The 24,235-nt window shown below is 49.7% G+C and overlaps 1 protein-coding gene across 12 annotated transcripts in view; it reads left to right on the forward strand.

Annotated features, from left to right (window-relative positions):
* Window positions 1–24,235, forward strand: part of GRAMD1B (GRAM domain containing 1B) — an 84,587-nt gene that overhangs the window by 20,784 nt on the left and 39,568 nt on the right. Inside the window, exon 1 of one of the 12 annotated variants that reach the window (XM_042034285.1) lies at window positions 1,654–1,928. The exons of 7 other annotated variants lie outside the window; for them this stretch is intronic. Coding sequence is in view for 2 of the 5 variants with exons in the window: in XM_042034281.1 (XP_041890215.1) it covers window positions 19,036–19,172 (137 nt within the window). In the remaining 3 variants the exon portion in view is untranslated. Of the gene's footprint in view, window positions 1–1,653; window positions 1,929–8,938; window positions 9,099–9,583; window positions 9,601–18,765; window positions 18,790–18,958; window positions 19,173–24,235 lie in introns of those variants that run through there. 4 more of the 12 variants (XM_042034283.1, XM_042034286.1, XM_042034287.1 and 1 more) reach the window with 4 other exon arrangements.

The raw sequence follows: 24,235 nt of genomic DNA on the forward strand, positions 1-24,235 counted from the left end.
GAAGTGCTGTTTGTGGATCTGTGTGTCTGCACTGATGTCTTAGGAGGCTGAAATAAGTGTTCGGAAGAGGGGCTTTATGTCCCTGATAAGGTTGTATTTAATGGAATCAGGGAATGGTTTGGGACAGAAGGAGCCTTAAACCCATCCAGTTCCACCCCTGCCATGGGCAGGGACACCTTCCACTGTCCCAGGCTGCTCCAAGCCCCGTCCAGCCTGGCCTGGGACACTTCCAGGGATCCAGGGGCAGCCACAGCCAGGGCCTCCCCACCCTCACAGGGAAGAATTCCTTCCCAATATCCCATCTAAACCCCGTCTCTTCCCGAGGATTTGTGTATTCTGAGTACAAAGGTGCAGTGTGCCAGCTCTGGTATGTGCAAGCATGCATGAACGCGTCACAGCACAAACGCATGGCAAAACGGACATTTCCTGAGTGCCGAGGCAGGAGCTCTCTGTGCTGATGGCCCCGTTTGGGGGTGGGTCGGGTGCTGATTGCTGTCTGTTCCCAGCCTGCTGGACCCTCTGCACTTCTGCAGGAGAGTGCCATTTGTTCCGTTTCCATCCCGCACAGGCTGATGGCAGGGCTGTAAAATATTAAATACACTACCCCCCCGTGGGGCTGCTCCCTGGGGATGCGTGTGTGAAACGCCTGTGCCCGGGAGAGCAGCAGCGCTGTGGTTTTGCACAGGCTGAGCTGCCCTTCGGTGCGTTTAAATTTATTTGCCGGTCTCTGCGTGCTCCTGCTGTGCGCCTGAGCACCGGGGGATGAATAAGCACTTTCAGGCAGTGATGTTCCTCGCCCTCAGAGGCTCTTAATTTGACTGAGCTCTGCAGTGTTTTCCCTGCCTCCCTCGCAGCCAGCTTTGCTCACGTCTGCCCGGTGCCAGGGCGCTCTGGGGAGCTGCGAGCAGCGTTCCTGGGCTGGCTGGGCTGGCTCACAGGCTCCAGACTGATTTACTGGAGCAAAGTAGGCCAGGAGGACCGGCAGAGAGAAGCTGGGGGATGAATGGGGCGGCATGAAGTCACCGTGCTCCGCCAATCCGGGCAGGGCCACGCAGCTACGGATGCCTCTTGATGCTGGCGCCGAGCTCACCTTTAGCTGGTGCTTTGATGCCTCCAGCCCGAGCTGAGCGTGCACCAAAGAGTTACTAGGTCAGGCCCAATCGTGTGTGAGTGCTCGGTGAGGTGAGTGTGCTCAGGGGGATGCAGCCGAGGAGCCTCCACCTGGCGCTCTGCTCCGCACGTGTCTCTGTACATGGTCTCTGGTATGGCTGTTCTGCACCATCGCTGCTTCACCCGCCTGCCTGCCTCCCCCCCACTCTTTTCCTTCCTCCCCCTCGTGTCTGAGCACTGCTCCTGTACCCGTGCACTGCCCAGAACCCACCTGCTTTTTCTCCCTTTCCTCCCGACTCCTGAAACGCCCACTCGGGGGGTGGTGGTGGCACTCTCCCTCCCTGCAGAGTGAGAGGGAGGATGAGCAGCTCGCTGCGAGCTGGGTTGGTCCCCGGCTCCCTGCAGGAGCTCAGCCTGGAAAGGAAGCTGGGAAGAGGAGGAGGAAGAGGAGGAGGGTCCTCTCTGTCCCTCAGCGTCCTGCTCGACCCTGGGGTGGTGGCAGGGGGGAGGAATTGGGGGCATGGCAGTGACTCAGGTCTTGTTCCAGGCTCCAAACGAGTTGCTAACCTGGGACCATCTGCTTGAGATGCTTTTTCTGCCCTTCTCTGGGGGGCAGAAGGGAGAGCTTGGGGCTAACCCCTAAGTGACTTTCATTGTTCTCATCCTCCTGTCAAGTTGTTTGCCTGTTGTTCTTCATCCTCTTTTGACTTTCCCTTTCTCTCCCCTCCCTTCCTCCTTCCCTCCCTTCTCCCCCGTGCTCTTGTTCACTGCTAGGCCAAGCAGAAAGCATGGAGACGTCTGATATGGCGACAGCAAAGGTAGGATGGAAATGCTGCCGGCCTCACTGTGCGTAAGTGGTTTCGCTTGGCACCTTCTTACTCTGTCTCTCGACATTTTTACTGTCCCCCTTGCCCACCCTCCCTGCTGCTGGGAGAGCCAGTGCTGGGCTGAGGATGGGGTTTAACCCTGGGAGGATGTTACAGAGTGGCCACAGTCGTGAGGTTGGAGGAAATCCTGGAGTGTTGGTGCTGGAGGCGGAGGTCGAGGGTGGGAGGGAGGGAAACTGGGGGGTTTGTGGTCCCTCCATGGCATCTGAGGTGGGAACAGGGATGCTGGCAGAGCCTGCTCGGCTGCTGAATGAGGGAGTGACACTAGATGGTGCTTTAGGGGCAGCTTTCCACTCCCAGGGACGGTTGTGTGAGGAGAAATTCCTTCTGGCAGCCTCTGGTTTTTTTTAAATTTTTTTTTGGGGAAAGGATCTCGGGGGAGTGTCAAGCGAGAAAGTAATTCGAGCTTATGGATGCGTCCACCCTTTTCTGTGAGGCTTCTCTGTTGCCTGTGCCGCTTGCTCTCATCGGGCTGTGGGTTCTGCTTTCCTGTGGGCTGGCAGCCTGGAAATCTGGGAGTGGAGCTGGGTGGATCCAGATGGGTTCGCGAGGTGGAAGTGGCTGGGACGCCTGGGAAGCACCAGGCTGTCACCGCGGAATGGCTCAGCATCATGGCACGGTGCCTTCAGAGCCAAGGGTTTGTTTTCCTGGCCACCGAAGGGACTCTCCTTGGGATCAGAGTGGGGTTAAAGTGCAGGGAATGTGTCTGCAAAACGTGTCTGGTGCTTTATCTCACAAAGTGAGGAAGCTCAGCATGGCTGGAGAGAGCCATGGCCTGCAAAGAGTGGGGAAGGGCATTCACAGTTATCATTCCCTGACTTTGAGGCTGCTCTGGCAGGATCCTCGAGCATGGCAACGTGGCCTGCTGTATTCCAGGGAGAAACTGCTTCCTGGGCTTAGAAATTCATGGCTAAACCCCCCAGTGGAGCTGTTCACAGACTGAAGGGCTCGTGTCTCAGCTGGAACCCAAGCTGAGTTTTCTCTGTCACATTTATTCCAGCTCCATCCTTTTCAATTCCACTTCCCAGAAGCCTAGATGATGCTGGGGATGTTTTTGCCCTGGGACTGGGATGATGCTGATGGAGGTTTTGAGTTTTTTAAGTGTTTGTCAATAAATTGTATGATGTGCTTCTGGATGAATGTTGCTTTATAAAGGTGAACTCGCCCTCACCATTATATTTGATGAAACCACTTCAAGCTGTAGGGCTTGAAAAAGAAAAATCCCACTGAGGATGCTGAAGGGTCTGTAGCATTTCAGTTGGACTTGTGGTGGCATTTTGGGGAACTCAGTCTTTTTGGGGTTGAAAAACAGACGTTTTCCATGGCAGGAACAACAGAGTCACTTGAAAATTGTTTTTCTCTGTACCTGTTTTTTATAGTTTTTTGTTTTAATTAAAGGGAGGTGTGACCTAGAGTGTTAAAGCACCATCTTAGCGTGAATGTACTGAAAAAAAAATCTAATTATCTTTTTGGAGAAATGGAAAACTGAGTCGAGTTTGAACCTTCTGAAACAGATCCACCTTGGGAATTGGTTAGGTAGATATTCCTGGAATGTGCACAGGTTTATTTGGACTTAACCTTGGCGACTGCTGATGTTTAGTGTCCAGTTCTTTATTTAAAACCCCAAAGTTCTGTTTTCTTTGCTGACTTTGAGTCAGTAACTCCTGTTACGAGTTTGGAGCATTAAAGGGATGCTGTTCACTTTGCTTCATTTCTGCTGGGGTCAGTCTGGAAGAACTTCTGAGGAGGTTTAAGAGATTTGTCTCCTCATGCTGGAATGCTCCAGAAGTGGCCATGGGCTGGGATATCAGGATGTTCTGTCCCAGCTGCTCTCCATTGTGTCACTCTGCTGCTTCCTTTTCTGCTGAGGCACCTTCCAGGCTGTCTCAAGAACTGGCATTTCCTGCCATGCCAGAGAATGGCCCCGTATTTAGCTCTTTAAAAAGAAATAAAGGAGAAGTGCAGTTTTAATCCATCGTTCATCCTCCTCTTGGGGCTTTTCAGAGCTGTTGGTGGGCTTGGAGCACTGCTCTGGGGCACCTGGCTTTGGGACAGTGGCACGGGGCTGTGTCACCTCCAGCTTTGCTTGCCCTGCTAAAAGTGAAACCCCCGGATTGCTCCATCCCTGCTCCTTGCGGAGTGCTGGGGGGAAAGCACTTAAACTCTTGGAGAAGGGAGGGGAAATCGGGTCAGTGTGGAGCTTCTTGGGAAAGCAGGGTCACTTCCCAGGTGAAATGAAGAGGATAAAATCAGTGAGCTCCTTTCACCCCCTGGCCCTGCAAGGTTCTGCTTCTCTGCCCTGCAAACACACGCACAGAAATCCTCCGAATTTTAGGGTGTTGTGGGAGATGTTGAAGCTGATTTACTTGTTCCATCTTGAGGGAAATGTGTTCCTCTCCTGAGCTGTAAGGGGACGATGAGTGAAGGCAGCCGAGGTGCCTTTTTACAGTACCACAGAGATTTTGGGAGATGATTTCCTTGGCTTTTAGCAGGGGGTGCTGGGCTGGGATTGCTTGGAGAAGTGTCTGCGAGGGGAGAAGGACAGAACAGCTGTGTGTGAATAAAATAGTGCTAAATATTAAACATTATTGCACGACTTCTACTTTCTGTGGTTGCCTCTGTGCTTCCAGCTTCCCCCCAGGCCCTGACTGGGGCAGTGGCAAAATCATGTGCTAAAATTGCCTTTTTTTCCCCAACACCAAGCCCTAATTCCTGTCCCTTTGTGCAGATGTTCCTGCCTCTGTAGAAGCCATGGAAAGCCCTGTTTTATCTGGACAGCAGCATCCAGTATTTCTTTCATCTAAGTAGGGGGTCAGGAAAAAAAAAATCAACTCAGTTTTTGTGTATTCCAGACCTAACTTTTAAAATTCATGAGGCCTTGACAGTTTGTACTCACAGGTCAGGAAAACATCCGGTCTTTTTTTCCAACCTTTTTTTTTTTTTTGCTGCTCCTGATCTCCACATTTTTCTTCAGTTTGAGAAAGTTCTGCCTGGTTTTTGCTTTGTTGCTGTTTTTAGTGTTTTTAGTGTGTGTGCTGCTGCTTAACTTCCTCCTCCCAACTGCCTGTGGAAGCAACCAGGAGCCCCAAGGGAGGTTTTATTAATGGAATTCTTGATCTGGACCAGGAATGCTCAAAATGTCACTGGCACTAGGCCAGGATCCAAATTATCTTAATTCTTTTTGAAGTTTATGAGAATTTTTTCCTGGGAGAAAGGACAGGGATGAGGCAGGACAACACAACCACATGAACTTGTTTTATTATTACTTATTGTTTGTGTTTAGTAAATGATGCAGCTAATTAAAAAATGAGCTTCCCTTCCCCAAACAACCCAAATGGTATTCCAATAAAATCATTGGATTTACAGCCTTTATGGCTAGAGGGGAAAACGAACCTCTGGTCTAACATCCTGTATGAAGGGTGGCTGTTGGTGAAAATATGTATTTATGGCTCTTTGAGGGCACCTGCACATGTTTCAGAGCTGCTGTTCAACTCAGTTATTACGTTTATTTTCACAGAACATCAAAACAAACTCTAAGGAAACCCAGTGTTTACCCTTTTATGACTATTTTTAATTATTCGCATGGAAAAAAGAATTTTTACCAAAATACCAATGGCTTGGGAAAGCTCCTTTGAGTGCGAAACAAGATCATGGAATAGATTTGCCATAAAGCAATACATCAGTGATGCTTTTTACAGCCATTTTCTGAACTGCAACCTGCAGTTCCACACAGGAGTGAGAAGCCAGGGATTTTTAGGGCTTCCCTCTCCAAAACAGAGGCCAGAAATGGGTTTGGACCCCTCCAGCCACAGCTCTGACTGGTTTTCTTCCATTTTCCCCTTTAGTGGGATGGAGTAGGTAGATCATTAATCAGGAATTCAACTTGCATGTGACTGATAGGTATTCTTAGCACTGAGGAGGTGGCTGTGCATAGCCCAGCCCTGCTTTTGCGTTGCCTTATTGAAATTTTAATATCTTTTTTTTTTCCCTTTTCCCCACTGGAATAGTTACGTGCAGAGGATGAGGGGAAAAGGGAAGGGCTTGTCCATGCAGCTGGCACAGCTGGATCAGCCAGGATGTGGGATTGGGGTTGGGAAATACCTGTGTGGGGGTGACCCACAGTCCCGCCAAGGCTCCTGCTGGGAGGATTTTGGCCAGCACGTTGCAGAGGTGGCCAGCCAAACATTTAAACACCTTCCAAGCGATCTCTTTCCTTTGATAATTTCCCCAACCCCTCACTTATTTGGATAGGGGAAAAAAAAAAACCAGAAAAAGTGCATGACTGCTTATCTCTTAATACCTTTCTTGCCTGAGCTTTGATTTCCCAACATGTGACTCTGCAGCATTAGTCTGTCCTAGATTTGCCAAGCTTGCAGGTCTCCTGACCCATTTTACAGCATTTGTGATTTGCCTCCCTCCTTGACAACCTGCAGGCCACAGTTGAAAAGCTGCTCGTGCAGAAAAGCCCAGCCCAAAGCCCGGCCCAAGCTGGTGTAAATTGGACTTAAGAAGGGCTGAGTGTGGGATTATGTGGGGTGAGATTTGAAGGTGCTTTTTCTGTGCTGTTTGGCATGTGGAAAGGCCTGTGCCCAACTTTGTGGTTAAATTACTGCTTTTTGTCTAGAAATAAACGAAAAAATGCATTGCAAAGTTCTTGTTGGAGCAAATTCCCAAAGGAAGGATTTGGGATCTCCCCACCTGCCCTGGGGTTCTCCTGCAGAACTCCCCATTTCAGTGTTACTTCCCCAATTTCTCAAACTTCAGCCCAAGATCCTTTTTCATTTCACCTGCCCTGGAATGATCCAAGCCCTCCAAAAGTGACTTTTCTGCTGAATTCAGAACTGGAACTTCGCTGCTGTTCCTCTCTTCAGGGTTTGGGAGAATCAGAAAAAAAGATCTTTGTTGTGATTAGGCACAGTAGGAAAAGCAAAGAACCACACTTGTTACTTTCCAAAGGGGATGTGGGGATCAGAATCCCAATGTTTCCTGGGACAAATGTCACTGAAAGCTTTGCAAACCAGGACAGAGCTGTGGAACTGCCCCAAGCACCCTCCTGTCCCCTGAGCGGTGAACAGAACGAAGGGGGGGATTTTACAGGGCAAGGTTTTCGTGTCAGTCCACTCAAAATTATCTGCAGCCCTGGGCATGGGGGTGTGAGTGCAAAGAAAATGACAAAATACCATTAAAAGCTCTTCAAGAGAGTAGAATCTTTATTTACACACAGCTGTCTGCTCTCTTTCCTCTACCACCCCTAAAACTGAAGAATTCCTGCAGGATTTATCGTCCAGAGTGTTCCTGTCCCAAACTAAATCCCTTCAGAGCTCTCTGTATGGAGTAAGAGTGTGGATGTCCATCCCTGGATACGCCCAGGCTTCACTTTTTGAAGTAATTTACGAAGAAATAATTAAATTACGCTTTATTTGAAACACACTGCCCCATTCCCTACCAACCTGCGTGCAGGAGCAGCAGGCTGTGCTTGGATCCTGTGAGATGAACAGAAGAATTCCAGGGAAAAGCCTCGTGTATTGCAGGAAGTGGGGGTGGTAATGCAATAATTGACACTTTTCCCCTCAGGCCAGGCCTTGCCCTGTGGGTGTGGGGTGCAGGGGCTCTCTGGTGCTGGTGTGAGGGGCAGAGCTCTGGTCCTGCTCTAATAAGAGATGGTTCAACAACGGCTCCCGTGTTCCCCGAGTGCCAGAGCTGTCACGAGATAAGATCCCACTCCCTCAGCTCCAGAGCAGGGACTTGGCCCCTGCCTCACTGAAGGTTTTGGTTTTCCATTAGGAAATTCGGCTTTCCATTAGGAAATTCAGTTTTCCTTTGGTTTCTGTAGTGGTTGTTCCTCTGTTGGGAGGAGGGGTGGGTTAATCCATCCCCCTGCACAGCCCTCAGCTGAGGGGGACTCTCTATCCTTCAGGAAGATGCAGAGGGGATCTTTGTCAGGAGCTGTGGTGGTAGGACAAGGAGAAATGGGTACAAATTCAAGGAGGGGAAATTCAGGTTATGTGTCTCAGCTTCCAGAGCATCACCAGAGATGGAATTCTCTTTTCTGGCCTGAGCAATCAGCTCATCCCTGCTCTGGGATATTCAGGGAGTTGGAGTGGTGGTTTGGCAAATCCCCCCACAAGCATCAACTACCAAATACTGCAGCACTGGGGGAGGGAGGAGAGTACTGGGGCTTGCTCTGCCTCTTCCTCCAGCTCCCCTACGTGGAGAGGACCCTGTGCTTGAGGAGCAAAGCAGACAAACCTCTTGCTGCAGAAAAAGGCCAAGGGAGCACAACCCATGTGTGTGAGGGGCCTTCAAAACTCCCCTCTATTCTTGCTGGCCCCAGAAATGGATTTCACAAGTGGGGAAGTATGGCCAGGGCTGAGGGGAGTCTGCAAGGGAGACACAGAGGGACTTTTACAAGAGCATGGAGAGGCAGGGCAAGGGGGGATGGCTTCCCACTGACAGAGAGGAGGGTTAGCTTAGCTAATAGGAAATATTCTTTACTGTGAGGGGCGCGAGGCACTGGAACAGAGAAGTTCTGGCTGCCCCATCCCTACAAGTGTCCACGGCAAAATGGTCCGGGCAGGAGCCCTCCCCGCCCTTGGCACGGGGGTTGGGACGAGCTGCCCTTTACTGTCCATTCCCACCACCCCGCGGCTCCGTGCCTGCCCCAGAGCCGTGGGCAGGGACGCCTGGGGCCGGGAGGGGCTGCGGGCGCGGCCGGCGGAGCGGGGCCGGGGCCGGGCGGTGTCGCGGCGAGCGGGGCTGGCAGCGCGGGTGCCATGGCACGCTGCGGTCCCGCCGCTGCTGCACATGCTCAGCACGGAGCTCGGCACAGAGCACGGAGCCGGCTCAGCCCCTGGCGCTGCTGCTGCTGCTGCTGCTGCTGCGGGCAGCCCTGCGCGCCTCGCCGCGGCTCCGGGGGCGCGGGGGGCGGCCGTGCCCCGGCACGGGGGGCTCGGCGCATGGGGCTCGGCGCTCCCCGCGGGACGCTCGCCGGCCGCGGCTGCTCCAATATGTGCTGGGACCTCTGGAGCTGTCAGTGGGCAGACAAGGACACGGGCAGCGGATTATCGTGGCTGTACTAATGAAAGGGTTCAAGCTCGCCTGGTAAGCGCACGGTGGGGAGATTGGGGGGGATGCCGTGGCCCCCTCCCCGGAATGGGAAAAAGGGATGAGCTCCTCCAAGTTGCCGGCGCTGCCGCTGCGGCATCGCCGGGGGGACCTGGGTGCGGGATGCGGCTGCGAGGGAGGCACCGGGAGAGGCTCCGCCGATGGATGCGGCGCTGGGCCGCTGCTGTCCGGGCATCGCCGCATCAGCGCTGTGATGCCCTGAGCCTCCCTGGGCTCCGGCTGCATCTCCCTGCCCTGCTCCGCTGCCAGGCTGTGCATGAACCGCATCACCTGGGCTCGGGGGCTCTTTGATCGCGCAGGAAAATAAGCACGGGCAGTTTTTGCCGAAGAAAGGTGGGGGGCAGAAAAGTGTTTTGGATGCTGTGTGCGTGGAATAGCTCGTGCTCGGCTTGTCCTTTAAATAGCGGCTTTTGGGGATGCACCTCACTGGTGTGGTGCTGTAAGAACATATTCGAGGGAACCGAGAGCTTCCAGCAAGGTACCCAAGTGCTCGTTAATTCTTTCATTGTTCCTGGGTGTTTTGGGGGAGAACTCGCCAGGTTTGGCTAAGTGAAAGAAAACATTGTGTGGGTGAAAGGCAGTTAACAAAACTCTGTGTGTGTGTGTCTAAAGTGTTCACATGTAGATATTTTGTTGGTGAAGTTTGTATTTTACAGGGGTAGGTAAATATATGTATATGTAAAAGAGGATACAATTATTTATCTATATATAAAATGGAATATAAACTTGACCACTAAAGGCTTATGTAGAATCCTGAGTATATCAAAACAATTTAAAATTTCCAATAGGTCAAAACCACTTCGTTGGAATAAAGAGTCTTTGAATTATGATGATGAAATTGATTTAACCAGAACTTTATCAGATGGGAACAGTTCCACAGTTAACAGTGGAATGTGACTTCGTAATTTGGGTTGAAGTGGATGACAAGAGCAATGGGAAAGCCTGTTTCTTTTCCTTAATCCTTTCTTTTTTTCTGCAATGAAAAAGGAAGTAATCATAGAAATAACAGCCTCCCTCTCAAGTGCGCTGGTTTGCATCAGGATGAATGTGGTGCTTTGAGATCCTTGCCTGTAAAGTGTGAGAAAACAGCAAAGTTATTTTGCATTTGTTACTTTACTTATTGTTGCTATTTTAATTTTATTTTTTTTTTCTGTGTGAAAAATAAAAGCACTACAGTATAGCACTAGGAAGCATCTTGTACTGGGCCCCAGGGGACAGACCCGAGCCAGGGATGACTCAATAGGTCATCTCTTTTTCTAATTTCTCTAATTCTGTCCTTTATTTAATTACACTGAGAGCCTTTGAATTTTCCCTGTGTGTACATGGCTGTGTCTCACACAGACTGTACAAATGGTATGGATATTAGCATTCGAAAATATTACATGATGGCTTTCTTTTTTCCTTTTTTTTTTTTAATGGAAACAAGCCCCTCTCTCGCAGTGCTCTGCTGCCTGCTGTGCTGTGCAGTTGGGCTGAGGAGTTGCATAATAGCCCAGCGTACTACCAGGAGAGCAGAGCATATGCTGGGAACGCTGGGATGGTGTGGATCTGCAGTGACATGGCCCCCGCTGCATCCCTGTCCCTGCCTCCCCACCAGCCCAGCACGGGAGATCTGTTCATCGTGGAACTGGGCAGTTTTTAGTTCCCACTTCGTCGTCACAGCGTTTCCGACAGCTCACGTTGGAGCATCCTGGTGATTTTGTCAGGCCAGGAGCTCAGCGGGGAGGCTGCTGGAGGATTCGTGGAGACATAAGCAGATTACAGTGCTGGAGGAAGTGCTGGCCGGGCTTCAGTAGGTGACGCTCTTCCCTCTCCGTTCCTCGGGCTCCAGGCAGGGTCCCGGGGGCTCTGGGCAGTCCCGGGCCCCTCTGTTCCGCTGGGATGCCATAAAGATCCCGATCAGTTCCCCTGGCTCTCCTGGGGACACTTGGAAAGTGCTACCCAAGCCCTGCCTCTTCAGCATCCCCCTTCGTCTTCCTCCCAATCCCAAAATCAAATATTCTGATTGCTTCCCTTAGATCTCTGCAGCTGTCACTGTTCCCCCCCCCTCCCAGGATATTCACAGGCAGTTTTGTTTATTTGGTTGTGCTGCAATATCCAGGCACAGGAGGGTGAGTTAAGGATGTTATTTCAGGTCCTGGTTTGCCCAAATAATGTGTGTTTGTCCCTGCTGGATTGATTGGAGGAGCACAGATTTAAGGACAGAATGAATACAGAGTTCTCTGAACTTGCTTGGGGTATTTAATGGGGGCTGGACAGCCTTGATATGAAATGGGTGTATGGGTTTATTAGTATTTATGTAAAGAAAAAACCTCCAGTGTGTGGGATGCGAACAAATCCTCTGGTCCTTGGTGCAGGAGCGGCGATTCTGGGTGGCACTGCTGGGGTTAACCCAGATTTCCTCCTGGAGCCATGCTCAGAGAGACACATGATTTCTGTCTGTACCAGGGAGGGACAGAAAGCTGTCAGCAGGAGCAGCCTGCTCTGACCCTTAGGAACAGCACTTGCTTGTCCCTGTTTTCAGGCCCCACATCCATCCCGTGCTGTCAGATCCCACCAAATCCCACCGTGTGTGTGTCATCAGAGAACCCCTGGCCACCTCTGGGCCTGTCCTGGCACAGCCAGCGTGCTGCTCCCTCACACCATGCCCTGCATTTCTTGCAGCACGCCACCTCATCCTGCCCAAAATGATCTCATCCCCATCTGGTCGCAGCTCCCGGCGTGGCCCGGGGGCTCTGCAGCACAGCCCGGGCCTGGTGGGCAGCCGGAGTGGCTGGGTGACATCAGAGTGTGGCAGTGGCATGATGCAAGCACCTGCTGCACGTCACACTGCTCCAGCGTCACACTGCTCCAGCGTCACACTGCTCCAGCACGGCGTCCCGGTGGCAGGAATGATGCTGCAGCCCCCGAGGACGCCGTCAGGACAGATGACAACAGCAGTTTGTCTCGTCGGGGTCTGGTGCCTTGGTTTAATCGGTTGTTTTTGTGGCACGGGGGAATGTTTTAATGCTGTTGCCATCTTTATGTTGCGACCTGGTATTGTGAGAGAGAGCTTCTGCCTCCAGGCTGACATCGCTGTTGTCTCATAGCTCCTCGGGGACTGTAATCAGCCAAGCCTCGAGCTTTAAATCTCAGAAAGCCAAAAACCACAGCAGGCTTTCCCTCCCCTTCCATCTCGGGCTGTGCTGCTTGCCCTGCTCTTCCTTCTTGGGAGATTTGGGGAGTCCATGATCCAGCAGAGATGGAAACGAATTCAGATCTTTGATGAAGAATGAGAATCTAATACCAGAAGAGCATTGCAGGGACAAAAACAAGCTGGTAGCTGAACTGGATGTCCCATAAATGGGATACTGCATAAAACTCTGCTCGTCTGATTTTCCTTCCTTTGTGGTTCCTTCCGCATTGCTTGTGCTGCTGTGTTGGTTGGAATAGTTCTGAGCTGCAGAACCTGCGATCTGGAACCTACAGAGGAAAGAAGGGCCAAGGGCTCCACTAAAAATAAACCTGTAATTCATTTTTCTGCTAGTGCCTGTGGGTGAGGAAAAAGAAAAAAACAACACCTCTCAATGTTCCAACACCCTGCTTATCTGAGGGAAGGATCTATTATGTAGTTGTGGGGGTGGGATGGGAACTAGGTAGGGTTACAGAACAGCAGAGCTAAAATTAGAAGTTGTTTGATGTCAGGGAGCAGCGAAGATTGACTTCAGGCAGTTTCAGTTCTGTGTTCCGGAGGCTGCGGCTGCAGGGGCTCTTTGTACCCCGACAAGGCTGGCGACCCCTGCCCTTCCCCTGGCTCTGGAAATCCATGTCTCAGGGCGTGGAAGAGGGGAGGGAGGGGTTCCTGAGCTGTCACACTCGTCCTACCCAGGCCTTTCGACTTCTTTGAGATGTAAAATAACAGGTTGGTGAGACAGGGACAGGAGGGATGGTTCTGTCCTCACTTCCAGACATCGAGTCTGTGACACACAGAGGTGACAAACGTGGGTGTTTGGGATTCGTGCCTCTTTGGTTACCCAGGGAAATGATGAAGCTGCTTAAATCACTTCCAATTTTGTATTGAAGCTGCGGAGACTTAAAGAACATCTGCTTGCAGCAACAGTGAACTTCGTTCTGTGGCACTGCAAATGGTCCCAAATGAAATTGGATTTCCAAATCAATTCTTCCTCATTTTTTGGAGGAGCTTAGGAAAACGGTTCTGTTAAAGTTACATAATTATGCTGCTGTGCCCATTGTGCTGTTCGACCTTCACGTTACAGGTTCAAATGTTGCATTTTCAGTCTTTTCTGTCTTTATTGAGTCTTCTGCGTCTACATCTTCATTTGTGCCTTTTATTTAGGGGGAAGAAATAGATGCTGATAATCCTCTGCTAAAAACCACCACCAGAGATGACCCACATACATATAAATATGGCTCTGGTGTTTGGGAAAGGAGAGGCCTTAGCTCCTTATGAATTCTGCAAATGGATCTGAGGAATCAGAATGTTCCCGTTTGCTGGCGGTGTGGTCGGAAGAGCAAACCTCATTAATAGGTCGCTCGTCTTCCCCTGCATCCAGAACGTTCTGAACTGGCCATACATCCTGAACATTTTGTCCGTAAAGTACAGCTTCTGTCCTTTTTCAGCAGGAAGATGTCATGCCAGGTGACTGGAAGAACAGCTTGGAGCAGGTTTATTTAGTAGATGGTTCTGTGGCACACACTTACTAAGGGGTTATTAGCAGGTTTTGTGCTAATTTATCTGCCCTTTGTGTTATTTTTTCTGGTCTTTTCCATAACGGGAAGGCCTAGGAAGCAGTGAGGAGCCTAATCCGAGTGCACTAAAGTCAGGGAAAAGCCTTGCACGCAATCCCCTTGGCCATGCTGCACTTGTGGGCACCAGGAGAGCCAGAAATAGAACCAGGATCAGCCCAGCACCAGTTTTTGTCCTGGGCTGCACAGTGCCACGCTGGATTAATACCTGCAGTGGCAACAGGGTGTGAAGTACGGCTTTTATTTTAGTGCAAGTATGAAATTACAGTGGAAGGAGACCATTTGAAATAAAACCAAGTCATTTTGAAGGCCTTGGTCTGATACTGGGTTTGCTGTGTGATAATAGACTGGCAAAAGCATCCCTTTAATGATTTTGTTTGTTATGTGGTTGGCTTTTGGCATCAATGCTTGATTTAAATTTGGATAAACATCTGTAAATCTATTGTCTAATATATTTGTGCATATTGAAACCTCTCTGAGGACACAGAGGAGTTCTTTGACGTAGGCCATGAAGATGCTGCACTTTGCAGAGTTCGCTGCCAGCACCCACAATCTCTCCTCCAGATCTCTCCTTGGGCTGCAGATTATTTTGGCTAATTGAATCCTAATCGTTTGTTTTGCTGGGAAATTGTCTTTCCCTCTTATCGGATGGCAGGATCACCTTGCTCTCTGTCTCCAGTCCTTCAGCAGTCTCATAAATGTCAAGTGAAGGGCAAACTGCTTGGAATTGCTCTGGAATTCTGCAGCCTTTGCTCGCTCAGGGCCTTGAGTTGAGGCGAATGAGGCAGCAGTGAGGCTCCTCCAGAGATTCTTTTCCTCACTAAAAAGCCTGGAAAGGGGGAAAATTCAGTGGAGAAGAGATAAAATGTGGAGCTGAGGCTGCTGGGTGCTGTTTGGCCGCTTCCAAAGGGAAGGAGGGTGCTGGCTGTGGGAGCTGGGAGTCACGAGAGGCCTTGTTTGTGCCTGCATCTGTCACTGACCGCTCGTATCCTGGTGTTGCCTCTGCCCCTCTTTCCCTGCCTGCAAAATGACACAAACCAGTCTCCCCTTCCTCCTCCCTCTCCCTGGAGCAGAGATTTTCATGGGACAAGTGCTGGAAGGAGGTGTTGGACAGTGTCCCACGTTTCTAGGTGTCTGGTTCACCCTGTGTGTGTTGATAGTTGTGTTGGAAGCACTCACATAGCTGAAATTTCTGCTTGATTTCTGCTCAGCAAGTGGGCAGGGGCAAGGCCTTCGAGAGGCAAATCTTGCCATCAAAACCCTTGTGGAGCTTCCTGCCAGAATCAGTGTCCTGGTCCAGGCCTCTTCTGCTTTCTCCAGCTGAAATTCCCTCTGGGAAGCAGATTCCTCTCTATTCTAAACCAGCTCGAGGTATTTCTTTGGTTGATTGAGCTGTGTTTTCGCTTGAACCCTCCCCTGAATGTCTCTGAGTTCAGGCCTGGTTAGAAAGTGCATCTTGATGCCATTATTATTTTAATTGCTGCTTATTATGACTGGTAGCTACTAATTTCAGGATTTTGAGCCAGGTTGAAGTAAATTATATGAAGTTGCAATAATATATCCAAGGATAGAATATCCAAGCTCAGGAAATGGAGACGCCAAAACCAAAATGCTGCACAGTAGTCATTTTCCTTCTGGGTGTCCTTGCAGAGCCACGTGCTGAACACAAGATGCTGGAATGTTCCCTGAGCTTCTCCTTTCCTAAAGTTCTCCTTTTGGCCACATTTAGGTCTGTGCTGTTGATTATACTTTGCATTTTCCAGTGGTTTATTCCCCTGGAACCATTTTTCCAGGACAGAATGCTCTCTGTGGTCACAGCCAAGTGACCCGGGGGCAGATGCTCTGCTTTTTTTCCAACTAAAAAAAGATGCAAAATGCTGCCACTCTCCTTTGACAATGTCACAGCCACTCCATGCATGTGGCAGAGGAGCAGAGAAGGAGGAATTTGTGGATTTTTTGGGGGGAGATACATCTATTTGGGGTCTATATTTTGAATGATTTTCAAACCACTTGGAATACCAGGTTTGGAAGAATGTGGTTTGGACCACAGCTAATTTCAGGCCTTGGAATTGGAAGGAGAAAAATGGAGGAGAAAACGAGTGGAATGAAGGAGACTTTGGGGGAAGAGGAGATGTATTTTGAGGTGTATTTGGAGGAGTAGCAAAGACTTGGTAACAGAAGTAATGTCCAGATATGCACATAAAATTAGAACAAATTAGCTGGAGGGGGAACACACGACTTGTTTATCTTTAGTGCAAGAACAGCTCCCTCTAATTAGAGCCATTCCCTTAATGAAATACGGAGCAAATCCAGCTGTGTGTAAATGACAGGAGAAGGAGGTGGCAGAAAGCATTTGCAAGGTCTCAGCCCTGGTGCAGTGAGGACACTCGAAGTGCTGTGAATTAAAAGGTTTGCACTGGAGACAGAGGGATTTTAGAGAGCTGCCAGAGAGGCAGAGCTGTAATTTTGGTGTATTTCTGACCCCACAGGACCAGAAATAAAGCAGCTCTGGAGATGTGACAGAGGTGCCCTTTGCTCATGACGACATTGGCTTGTGGCTGTGCAGCCCTCAGAGCTGGAATTTGGCTTTTTCAGAGCTGTTAGAGGGATGTGGTGCTGCTTGTACTGCCCCTCAACCTGATGCACATTTTGGGAATGAGGTTTGGGAGGCAAACCCATGCTTAGCTGCAGGCCATGAAAGAAGGATGTGTCTGGAGGCCAGAGCTTAGAGAACCTCAGCAATATTCAGTGGCTGCTCCAGGGCACTAAAGCTGCATCATTGCTTCAAATACCTGCTGTATTATTTTTCCAGCAGGAAGAATGAGTTCCCCATGGATTCTTTTCTGTTTTAAAGGCAGCTGATAGCACAACTGATCTGGGAAATAGAACTGTTTCTAAAATTGTGTTGTTTTACAGTGAAAGAGGCTCTTGAAAACAGAGATTTGCTGTGCTGGGAGATTTTCATGCCCCACCTCCAGTGTGGAGGAAGAGATTCCATCCTAAATAGTCAAGATGGACAAAGAGTAGAAGAAAGGAAGTGGAATTAGCCTTGGTTTGCAGATGAGGCACATGGCAATTAAAGGTGTTTTTCCTTTTCATGTGTTTATTAATAGCTGTGTAGTAATTCCCTACTGGAAGCTTGGCTTAGGAGAGGAAAGAAATTGTTATAGCTGAAACAATTCTCTAAAAGGAGCAAACTCCACTGAAGTAAGAGCCAGGATGAGAAACACAAACATCCAGCCCTATCCCCTGCACTTCTCACAGGAGACTTGCCCAAAGCCACAAACGGAATCCTTATAATTGTCCCAAAACAACCTGTGCCTCGCTCGTGTTTGGAGATGCCATAATTATCATGAGGACATCTGTTCTTTCAAGGATCACAGCCCAGATTAAGAACTCGGGATGATTTGGATGTCACTTTGCAAGGTTTCCCACGTGGAACTGAAAATCACATGGATGTCTGTGTGTGTCTTGGAAGTTTTGGGGATAAAAATCAAGTGAAAGTAATCCTTTTAAATTGTGACACTCAAACAGCTGTAACACCAATCATTGCAAACCTTCAGAGTCCTGCATTGCTGCAAACTGGGCTGCTGCCTCTTTAAAAAAAATGAAAATTATGGAAAGCAGAACTAGAGACTGAAAAAAAAAGTGATATTATTGAGGTGTTGATCCATGCTCCTGCCAGTGGGGTGTCCTGTACAGGGAGTTGGACTCCAGTAATCCTTGTGGGTCCCTTCCAACTCAGGATATTCTGTGGTTCTGTGATTCTGTTTTGTCTTTGCTAACAGTTACCTATTGCTGTTTATGAACATGACAAGTGAACGAGTTTATTCCACTTCTCTCCTGCTCCTGGCTGTGAGGATTTGACTTCAGCCTCATTTATTTCCCAAAACTTCATATAATCCCATTGCTCATTGTTCAAAAAAACCCTCAAATCTTTTAATACAGCTTCTCTTTCTCTTCAATATTTACATTCTTCAAATATTTGTTGACTGCTCCACTTTGTTTACCCTTCAAGTTTGTTTTCATAAACGAGCCTCATGAGTGCTGTGATGTTTTTATTGCTTTCCTTTGAACTCATTGCTCTGTAAGAAAATCTTTCTGGTTGTTTGCCACCCTTCTAACGTGTTCCTGGTTGGGATTAGCTGATCATACAGAGCAAATATGTCATCATTCCATGAGGCGGGATTGATCAGCTCCGAGTCACATCAGTCCTCCCTGCTCCTATATCATGGTGCAGGAACATTTTTCATTTGCTCTGTGCTCTTCCCTTGTCCATCTGTGCTGCTTTCTTGCTTTCTAAATTCTTTAAATTGCTGGCCATGGCTTTGTTTCCTCTGTTAACACCTGCCTGGAGCAGATACAAACCCGAGGACAGCAGCAGGGTTGTGTTCCTGCTTTTCCCAGAAGGGAATCAGGCACAGCCTCTGTTTATTTTTCCCAAGACAGGTTTTTAAGTGTGTTTGTATACATTTTCAAGATGTTACCTCCTGCATTGTGTAACCTCTGTGCGGAGATGGCCTTTCCCAGAGCTTGTACGTGGAAATGCCCGAGTGTTGAAGGCAGATACTTCTGTTGCTGCCTGCTGTTCTAGCAGGGAAATCGATGGTTTGTGTTGTCTGGTAAGGTTTAGGAGGATGTGCAGCCCCTCAGAGTGAAGAGTCAGAGCTTTGTGGGAGCAAGGAAGTGGAATTTCGAGGTAATTGGGATGTTTATGTCCACGCTGACTGCTCTGCTCCTTTGTCGTCACAGAAGTGCTCCCTGGTGGTTTGCACCGCGGGGAGGACGGGGATATTCAATAAAGCTCTGCTTGGGATGCCAGGGCTGTGCAGCAGCTCAGAATATTTAATAAAGCTCTGCTTGGGACACCAGGGCTGTGCAGCAGCGCAGAGAAGCTGTACCAGGGCGGCAGAACAGATGGGTAAGAGCAGGAGAAGGGCAGAAATCGTGGAATTTCTCCTCGGTGCCGGCAGCGAGGAGCAGCCAGGGTTAACCGGGTGATGTGGGACATCCTTAAAGCGACAGCGGGAGCTTTTCTCCCCAGTGGGCAGCAGCCAGCTCGGATGCCAGAGCCGGGCAGCGCACTGCAAAGGCGGCTTTGTTCCAGCCATGCCAAGCCGCTATCAGAGCGGGGAATCTTTTTGTCAACTCCTTCGGCGGCCGTGAAATGCCTCGGAGCAGCAGCGAGGTTCCTGCGTGGTTCCATGGTGCGCCCCCCGGCAGAATCGCTGCCGGCTGCGGGGAGCTCGCACCGGAGCGGGGAAGAGCCGCAGCCGCCTCCCGGGAAGGGCGATGTGCTAACAGGTGGCGATGGGATCGTTTAGCTCCTCGTTTTTCATCTCCCAGGCAGGCGGGGGACTCCTTCCTGTGCACGCAGGTTCCTTTGTGTGTGTGTGTGTGTGTGTGTGTGTGTGCACGCTGGGAGGTCAGGCAGTTCCTCAGGAAAAAGGATGCCCTGACGCAGCTGGGATGGGGATGCAGTGGGATGGGGGAATCGCAGTCGGGGCCGAAGGGATGTGGGGGGAAAAGCTGGGGAAGACTGAAGGTGGAGAAGTATTCTGTCTGCATGGGAGCAGGGGCTGCACTGAGCAGCTCTATAGTGGTTTTGGTGAGTTTCGGGGTGAGCCCAGCAGATTTCAGGAATCTGGAAGAAAGGGCCAAGCAAAGTTAGGGAAGTCAGTGGAAGTGGGGATGAATCCAATTGGATTGGGGTTGAAAATCGGGGGGGGGGGGGGACAGGGCAAGTCTGAAGGTAGAGACTGGGGCAGTGCTTTGGAGAAGGCTGCAGAAGGCTGGGTTTGGGTGGGATAAATGGATTGGAACAGGTGGGAGGAATGGAGAAGCTGGAATAGCCATAACAGAATAATGCAATGCAGGAGCACACACTGCACCAGCCAGCGCTGGAGAAAGAGACTGCACCCTGGGCCCTTTTAGGACACTTTTCCTTCTCTTTATGAATGAGATCCGAGCTATTCCAGCTCAGGACAGCAGGGAATAGGGAGCAGAGGGGTGGTGGGTGGTGGAGTGGGGCCTGTCTGTACCAGGAGGCCGCTGCAGCCCAGCCCCTGGCACAGCTCCGCTGATGCTCATTCTGCTCTCCCCAATGGCAGCTATTGAAGCTTTAGCCAGATGTCAGGGAGCTCTCCCTTTGTGCTGAGCCTGCATGGGAGCAGCACAACTGAGGGTTGCTGCTCAGTTGCTGGGAGCAGAGAGGGGGTGGCTGTCTCATATTCCCAGTAGCATCCCAAGAACTCCTTTGTTTGTGTTGGGTTTGAGGTGAAATTTTGGTGCTGTTTGTCCCCTGGTGGCTCTCCCTGCAATGTCACTGGAAGTACAGTGGCATGACATTTAACTCTGTCCTGAGGGAAGAAAAGGATAAATAATGGAGGCACTACTGTAATGATTTCACAGGGACCTGTAATTAGCGTGAGCTCCTGTTTCTGTTATTTTTCTTTGTGTGTAGGGCAGCCTTCCCTGGCTGCTGTTTTGCTTTTCCCTTCATCCTCCCTCAAACTGGGAGCTGATCCTGCTGGGATGCACTCAGGCTCGTGTCTGCCTGATCTCCCCAGCCCTCAGCACAGTGCTATAACCCAAATAATTGCAGGAGTTCCTTTTATTAGTGCTCCATCTCAGAGACATCTGTTGGCGTTATTGATGTGCCTGTTAATCTTCATTTTCAAGTGCACCGACTGCTGGATCCATTATCTGTCAGTGCAGAGCAAGGGCTTCTGGGGTAAGATATGCACCAGTGCAGGAGAACAGAACGTGGAATGGCTCTGCAGGAAAAAAGAGATGGATTTAGTACCAAGGGGAAGCTGACAGGGAACTTCAGATGTGTGTCTTTGTAATGTATGATTAGAAATTCCAGACAGGGGATTCGTGGGTGGGCAGCTCAGCCAGCCTTTCCCACTGCATCATTCCAAACTGGCAGCTTCCAGCTGGGATCTGCTACCTGTCCGTGATGCTGTGTGCCCTCCATTCAGCCTGACGTTTATCCTGCAGTGCCTGTCCATGTTGGGATGGGATTCTGTTGGCCTCAACCTACAGGGCAAAACCAGTTCCCCTTGTGCTACTCTTCCTGCTCATTTTCAGAGATCACACTGATTTAAGGAGGGCCAGAACTGTGCTGAACATCCTCATGGATATCACTGTGAAAGTGAGAGCTGTGGTTTCCTCAGGGATTTGGGGCAGTTCATGGCAGTGGCTGATGAGGAAACTGTCTAGACAGATCCTGGCCATGCTACAAATGCTTGTGCTGGCTGATGGAGGCTCCAGCTCCCACTCCAGCACTTGTTGATGCTGAACCTCCCCACAGCCTTTTTCCCTCCCGTCCATCACCGCACCTCTCCTGCTCCTGGCTCTCCACGTGCTGATTGTCTGACCGTGGTGTTGGGCACAACAGGTAGGGCTGTGTTTCCTGGGTGAGGTGGGACCTGCTGCTGGTGAATGTCTTTAATTCTGTGTGGTTCCTTTTGTGCAATTAAGGAGAGCTAATTAGCTGCTTTTAGTGCAGTCTCCTTGCAGAGGTAGCTGACCTCTTGTTAATCCTGGATTAAGTTCTTAGTAAGAACTGGCTCTTTGTGTGTCCCAGTTAAGATGTTGACACTTTGTTTTCTCTCTCCCCTTGTTCTCCTCCTCCCCCTCTTCCTCCCCATGCCTGTGAGCACATGATTCCGTGCCTCCTCCAGCCCCCACTGCCGTAGGAATCCATGGACTCTGTGAAAATGCCATTGTCAGCTCAGAAAGAGTTTTGCTTGGTCTGGTACCTGTCTAGGAGCCCGTTTTCCACAAGGGAAAAGTGCTTCTTGTTGCTTAACAGGATGGGAATCCTGTGGGCTTTGAGGAGTAGCACCCATGGGCTGAGCAGGAGTTGTCAAACAGGACCAATATTCCAGTCAGAGAACTCACCCTGTCCCGTGCTGTGCAGTCAGGAGTCCATCCCTTCATTCCTGAAGAGGGTGAGTAGCAGAAAAGCACCTACAGGTGCAAGGTGTGAGCAAACCCCAAATTAAACATGTGCAAAATACTAATTACCACCCAGTTACCCGCTAATGCTAATCCTGCTTGCACATCTTGAGGTTGTAGCACTGAGTTTTCCCTCAGGACACGGTTTCTTGACATTTCTGATGTGTCTTTTTCAAAGACAAGGCTGGAAATACAATGAACATGTGTCCCCCTGGTTCTGTCCTGAACTCAGCTGACAAGCAGAGATGTTGGGGAATAGCTGCCCCAATGGCTTTCAGTTTTCAAAACAGATCGTATTAAAGTTGGACAAAGAATTATGGGGAGAAAGGAGAAACCCTACGTGTTTTCCAGTCCAGGTGCTCATTGTTGCCTGACATTTTGCAGACAGACTTTTAAAGGCTTCTTTTTGTTCTGCATCGCTGGTGTGGCTTACAGGGAGGGTAGGATTGCTCTGGCTGGCTGGAGAGCTGATCCCACCCCCACCTGATGCTCTGCAGGCCTGGACATTCAGGCCCTGCTCTGTGTCCCACGGATCTGTCGTCAGCCCCGGGCTTTAATTACTCGGACAGTGCCTCATTTCCTCGGGGCTGGGAGATGCAATATGCATGAGAGTGCTTGTGTTACAGGGCAGCAGCACAGCCCTGCAGGCACGGAAGGTGCACTTTGGGCAAGGTGAAGGTGCTGCGTGCCTGGACACTGAAGAGCCTGACAGATGTGCCCAAAATCGGAGCATCCTTGGAGGGAGGGGTCCCCAGATGTGACCCTGGTCCTCCTGTAGGGCTTGGTAGAGCTGTGGTGTCCAGGCCGAGGTGTGTGACCATGTCACGCTCAGCTTGCAGACCCTCACATTGTCCTCCACACATGAAATGAAGTCCTTATCTCTTGTCTTGAGCACCAGGCCCGTGCAAGATAACACAAAATGCATTCTTGCAGCTCTTGAGCAAGACAGGATCTTGCAGCTTTATGTCCAAGAGCTTCCTTAAAGGCCCTAAAGATCCTCTCTCAGTGCAGTATTATCTAACTTTTATCAACATGACACAAGCTGTCTTCAGTGCCAGGGCTGGTGCTGCAGAAAAGTACCAAGTATTTGTTACTTCCAAGAGTTTGGGGTGAAACTTTGCAGATCTGATGAAGTTTGTGAAGCATTTGAGGTGGTGTGGTTTTCCAAATTCCCCATAACTTTGCCCCTTGCATGCCACGCTGGATAAGCCTAAGAAGATTTTCTCTAAGTAAGTCTTGCATTTTTACTACTGCTCTTACAGTGCTTTTGGAAGCAGGATTTCTGTTTGATTCATCTTCTCTCCTGGCAGTCTGAAGGGTGGGTTAGGCTTAACCTCATGTCTATCCTGCCACTCCATGACCTGCTTTGGGCCTTTGTGTGTACCGGATCTGAAGTAGCCATTATATCGAATTTATCACAGCATTTGGGTCGGTGTAACTCTTGTGACTATTGAAAAATAGCAGCTTGTTCTAACTAAATATATCAGAATTTGTAGAGGCTAAGAATTATGGTTTTAACTATTCTCTCACTTTCTCTCTGGAAGAGAAAAAAGCACGGAAATATCCATAGGCTGTAAAACAAAATGGGACCATTCAGATATCTCATTCCAAATCCTGCTGAATGCAAAGTGTGAGGCTTGAATTGATTCTGGTTCGAGGTACAAAACAGTGTTTGGGAGAACACAAACCCTTGCATAATAATGTTTGCCACAGATGGATAATTGAGCCTTGAATTAGTTACAGTGGTTAGTTTTGTTTGCCTCCCAAAATAGGTTTCTCTTGTCTAGCCAGGATTCGTCCAGCTTCAGCTTTCAGCACTTTCAGCTGATACCCAGTGGGATCAAACCTGGATTCCAGGTGAGCATCTAAATCTTGGCATTCCTTGGCCTCCAGGTTGTGTTGGAAGGGATTCAGTGCCACTGCCTTTAGTGCTGGTTGCACTTATCTGAGTTTATCCACATGATCCACTCATTGAACCTGGATACAATCCTGGACATGGTGTTTCGGTAGGAATCACACCACCCTTGGATGTGAGGTTCTGTTGCGTTGGGCATCGGGAGTGGGAGGATTTGCCTGTTATATGCCATTTCCTTGAAATAAATTCGTAAATTCTCCAGCTGCCAAACTTTGGGAAGCATTTGAAACAACAAAATTGACATCAGGCTGATGGATGCAATGAATTTATTAGAACAGTGGCACATAAACAGGGAGTTCATGTGCTCCTAGGTGTATTCTTTGAGTAATACGAAGGTGGTGGTACTGTTGTAGTATCCAGACAAAGGTGTGTATGCTGGTGGTGTTTTCAGTTTAAAATCCTGTCCAGCCTTTGAATTGCACCGGCCTGAGCCTGCCGGAGCACCTCCTGCTCCCACTGATTTTGATTGTGGTGAAATGATGGATAA

Source organism: Corvus kubaryi, unplaced genomic scaffold (assembly GCF_017639235.1).
Source record: "Corvus kubaryi isolate FWS band 111438036 unplaced genomic scaffold, C.kubaryi_AGA036_p1.0 37367, whole genome shotgun sequence".
Taxonomy (NCBI): Eukaryota; Metazoa; Chordata; class Aves; order Passeriformes; family Corvidae; genus Corvus; species Corvus kubaryi.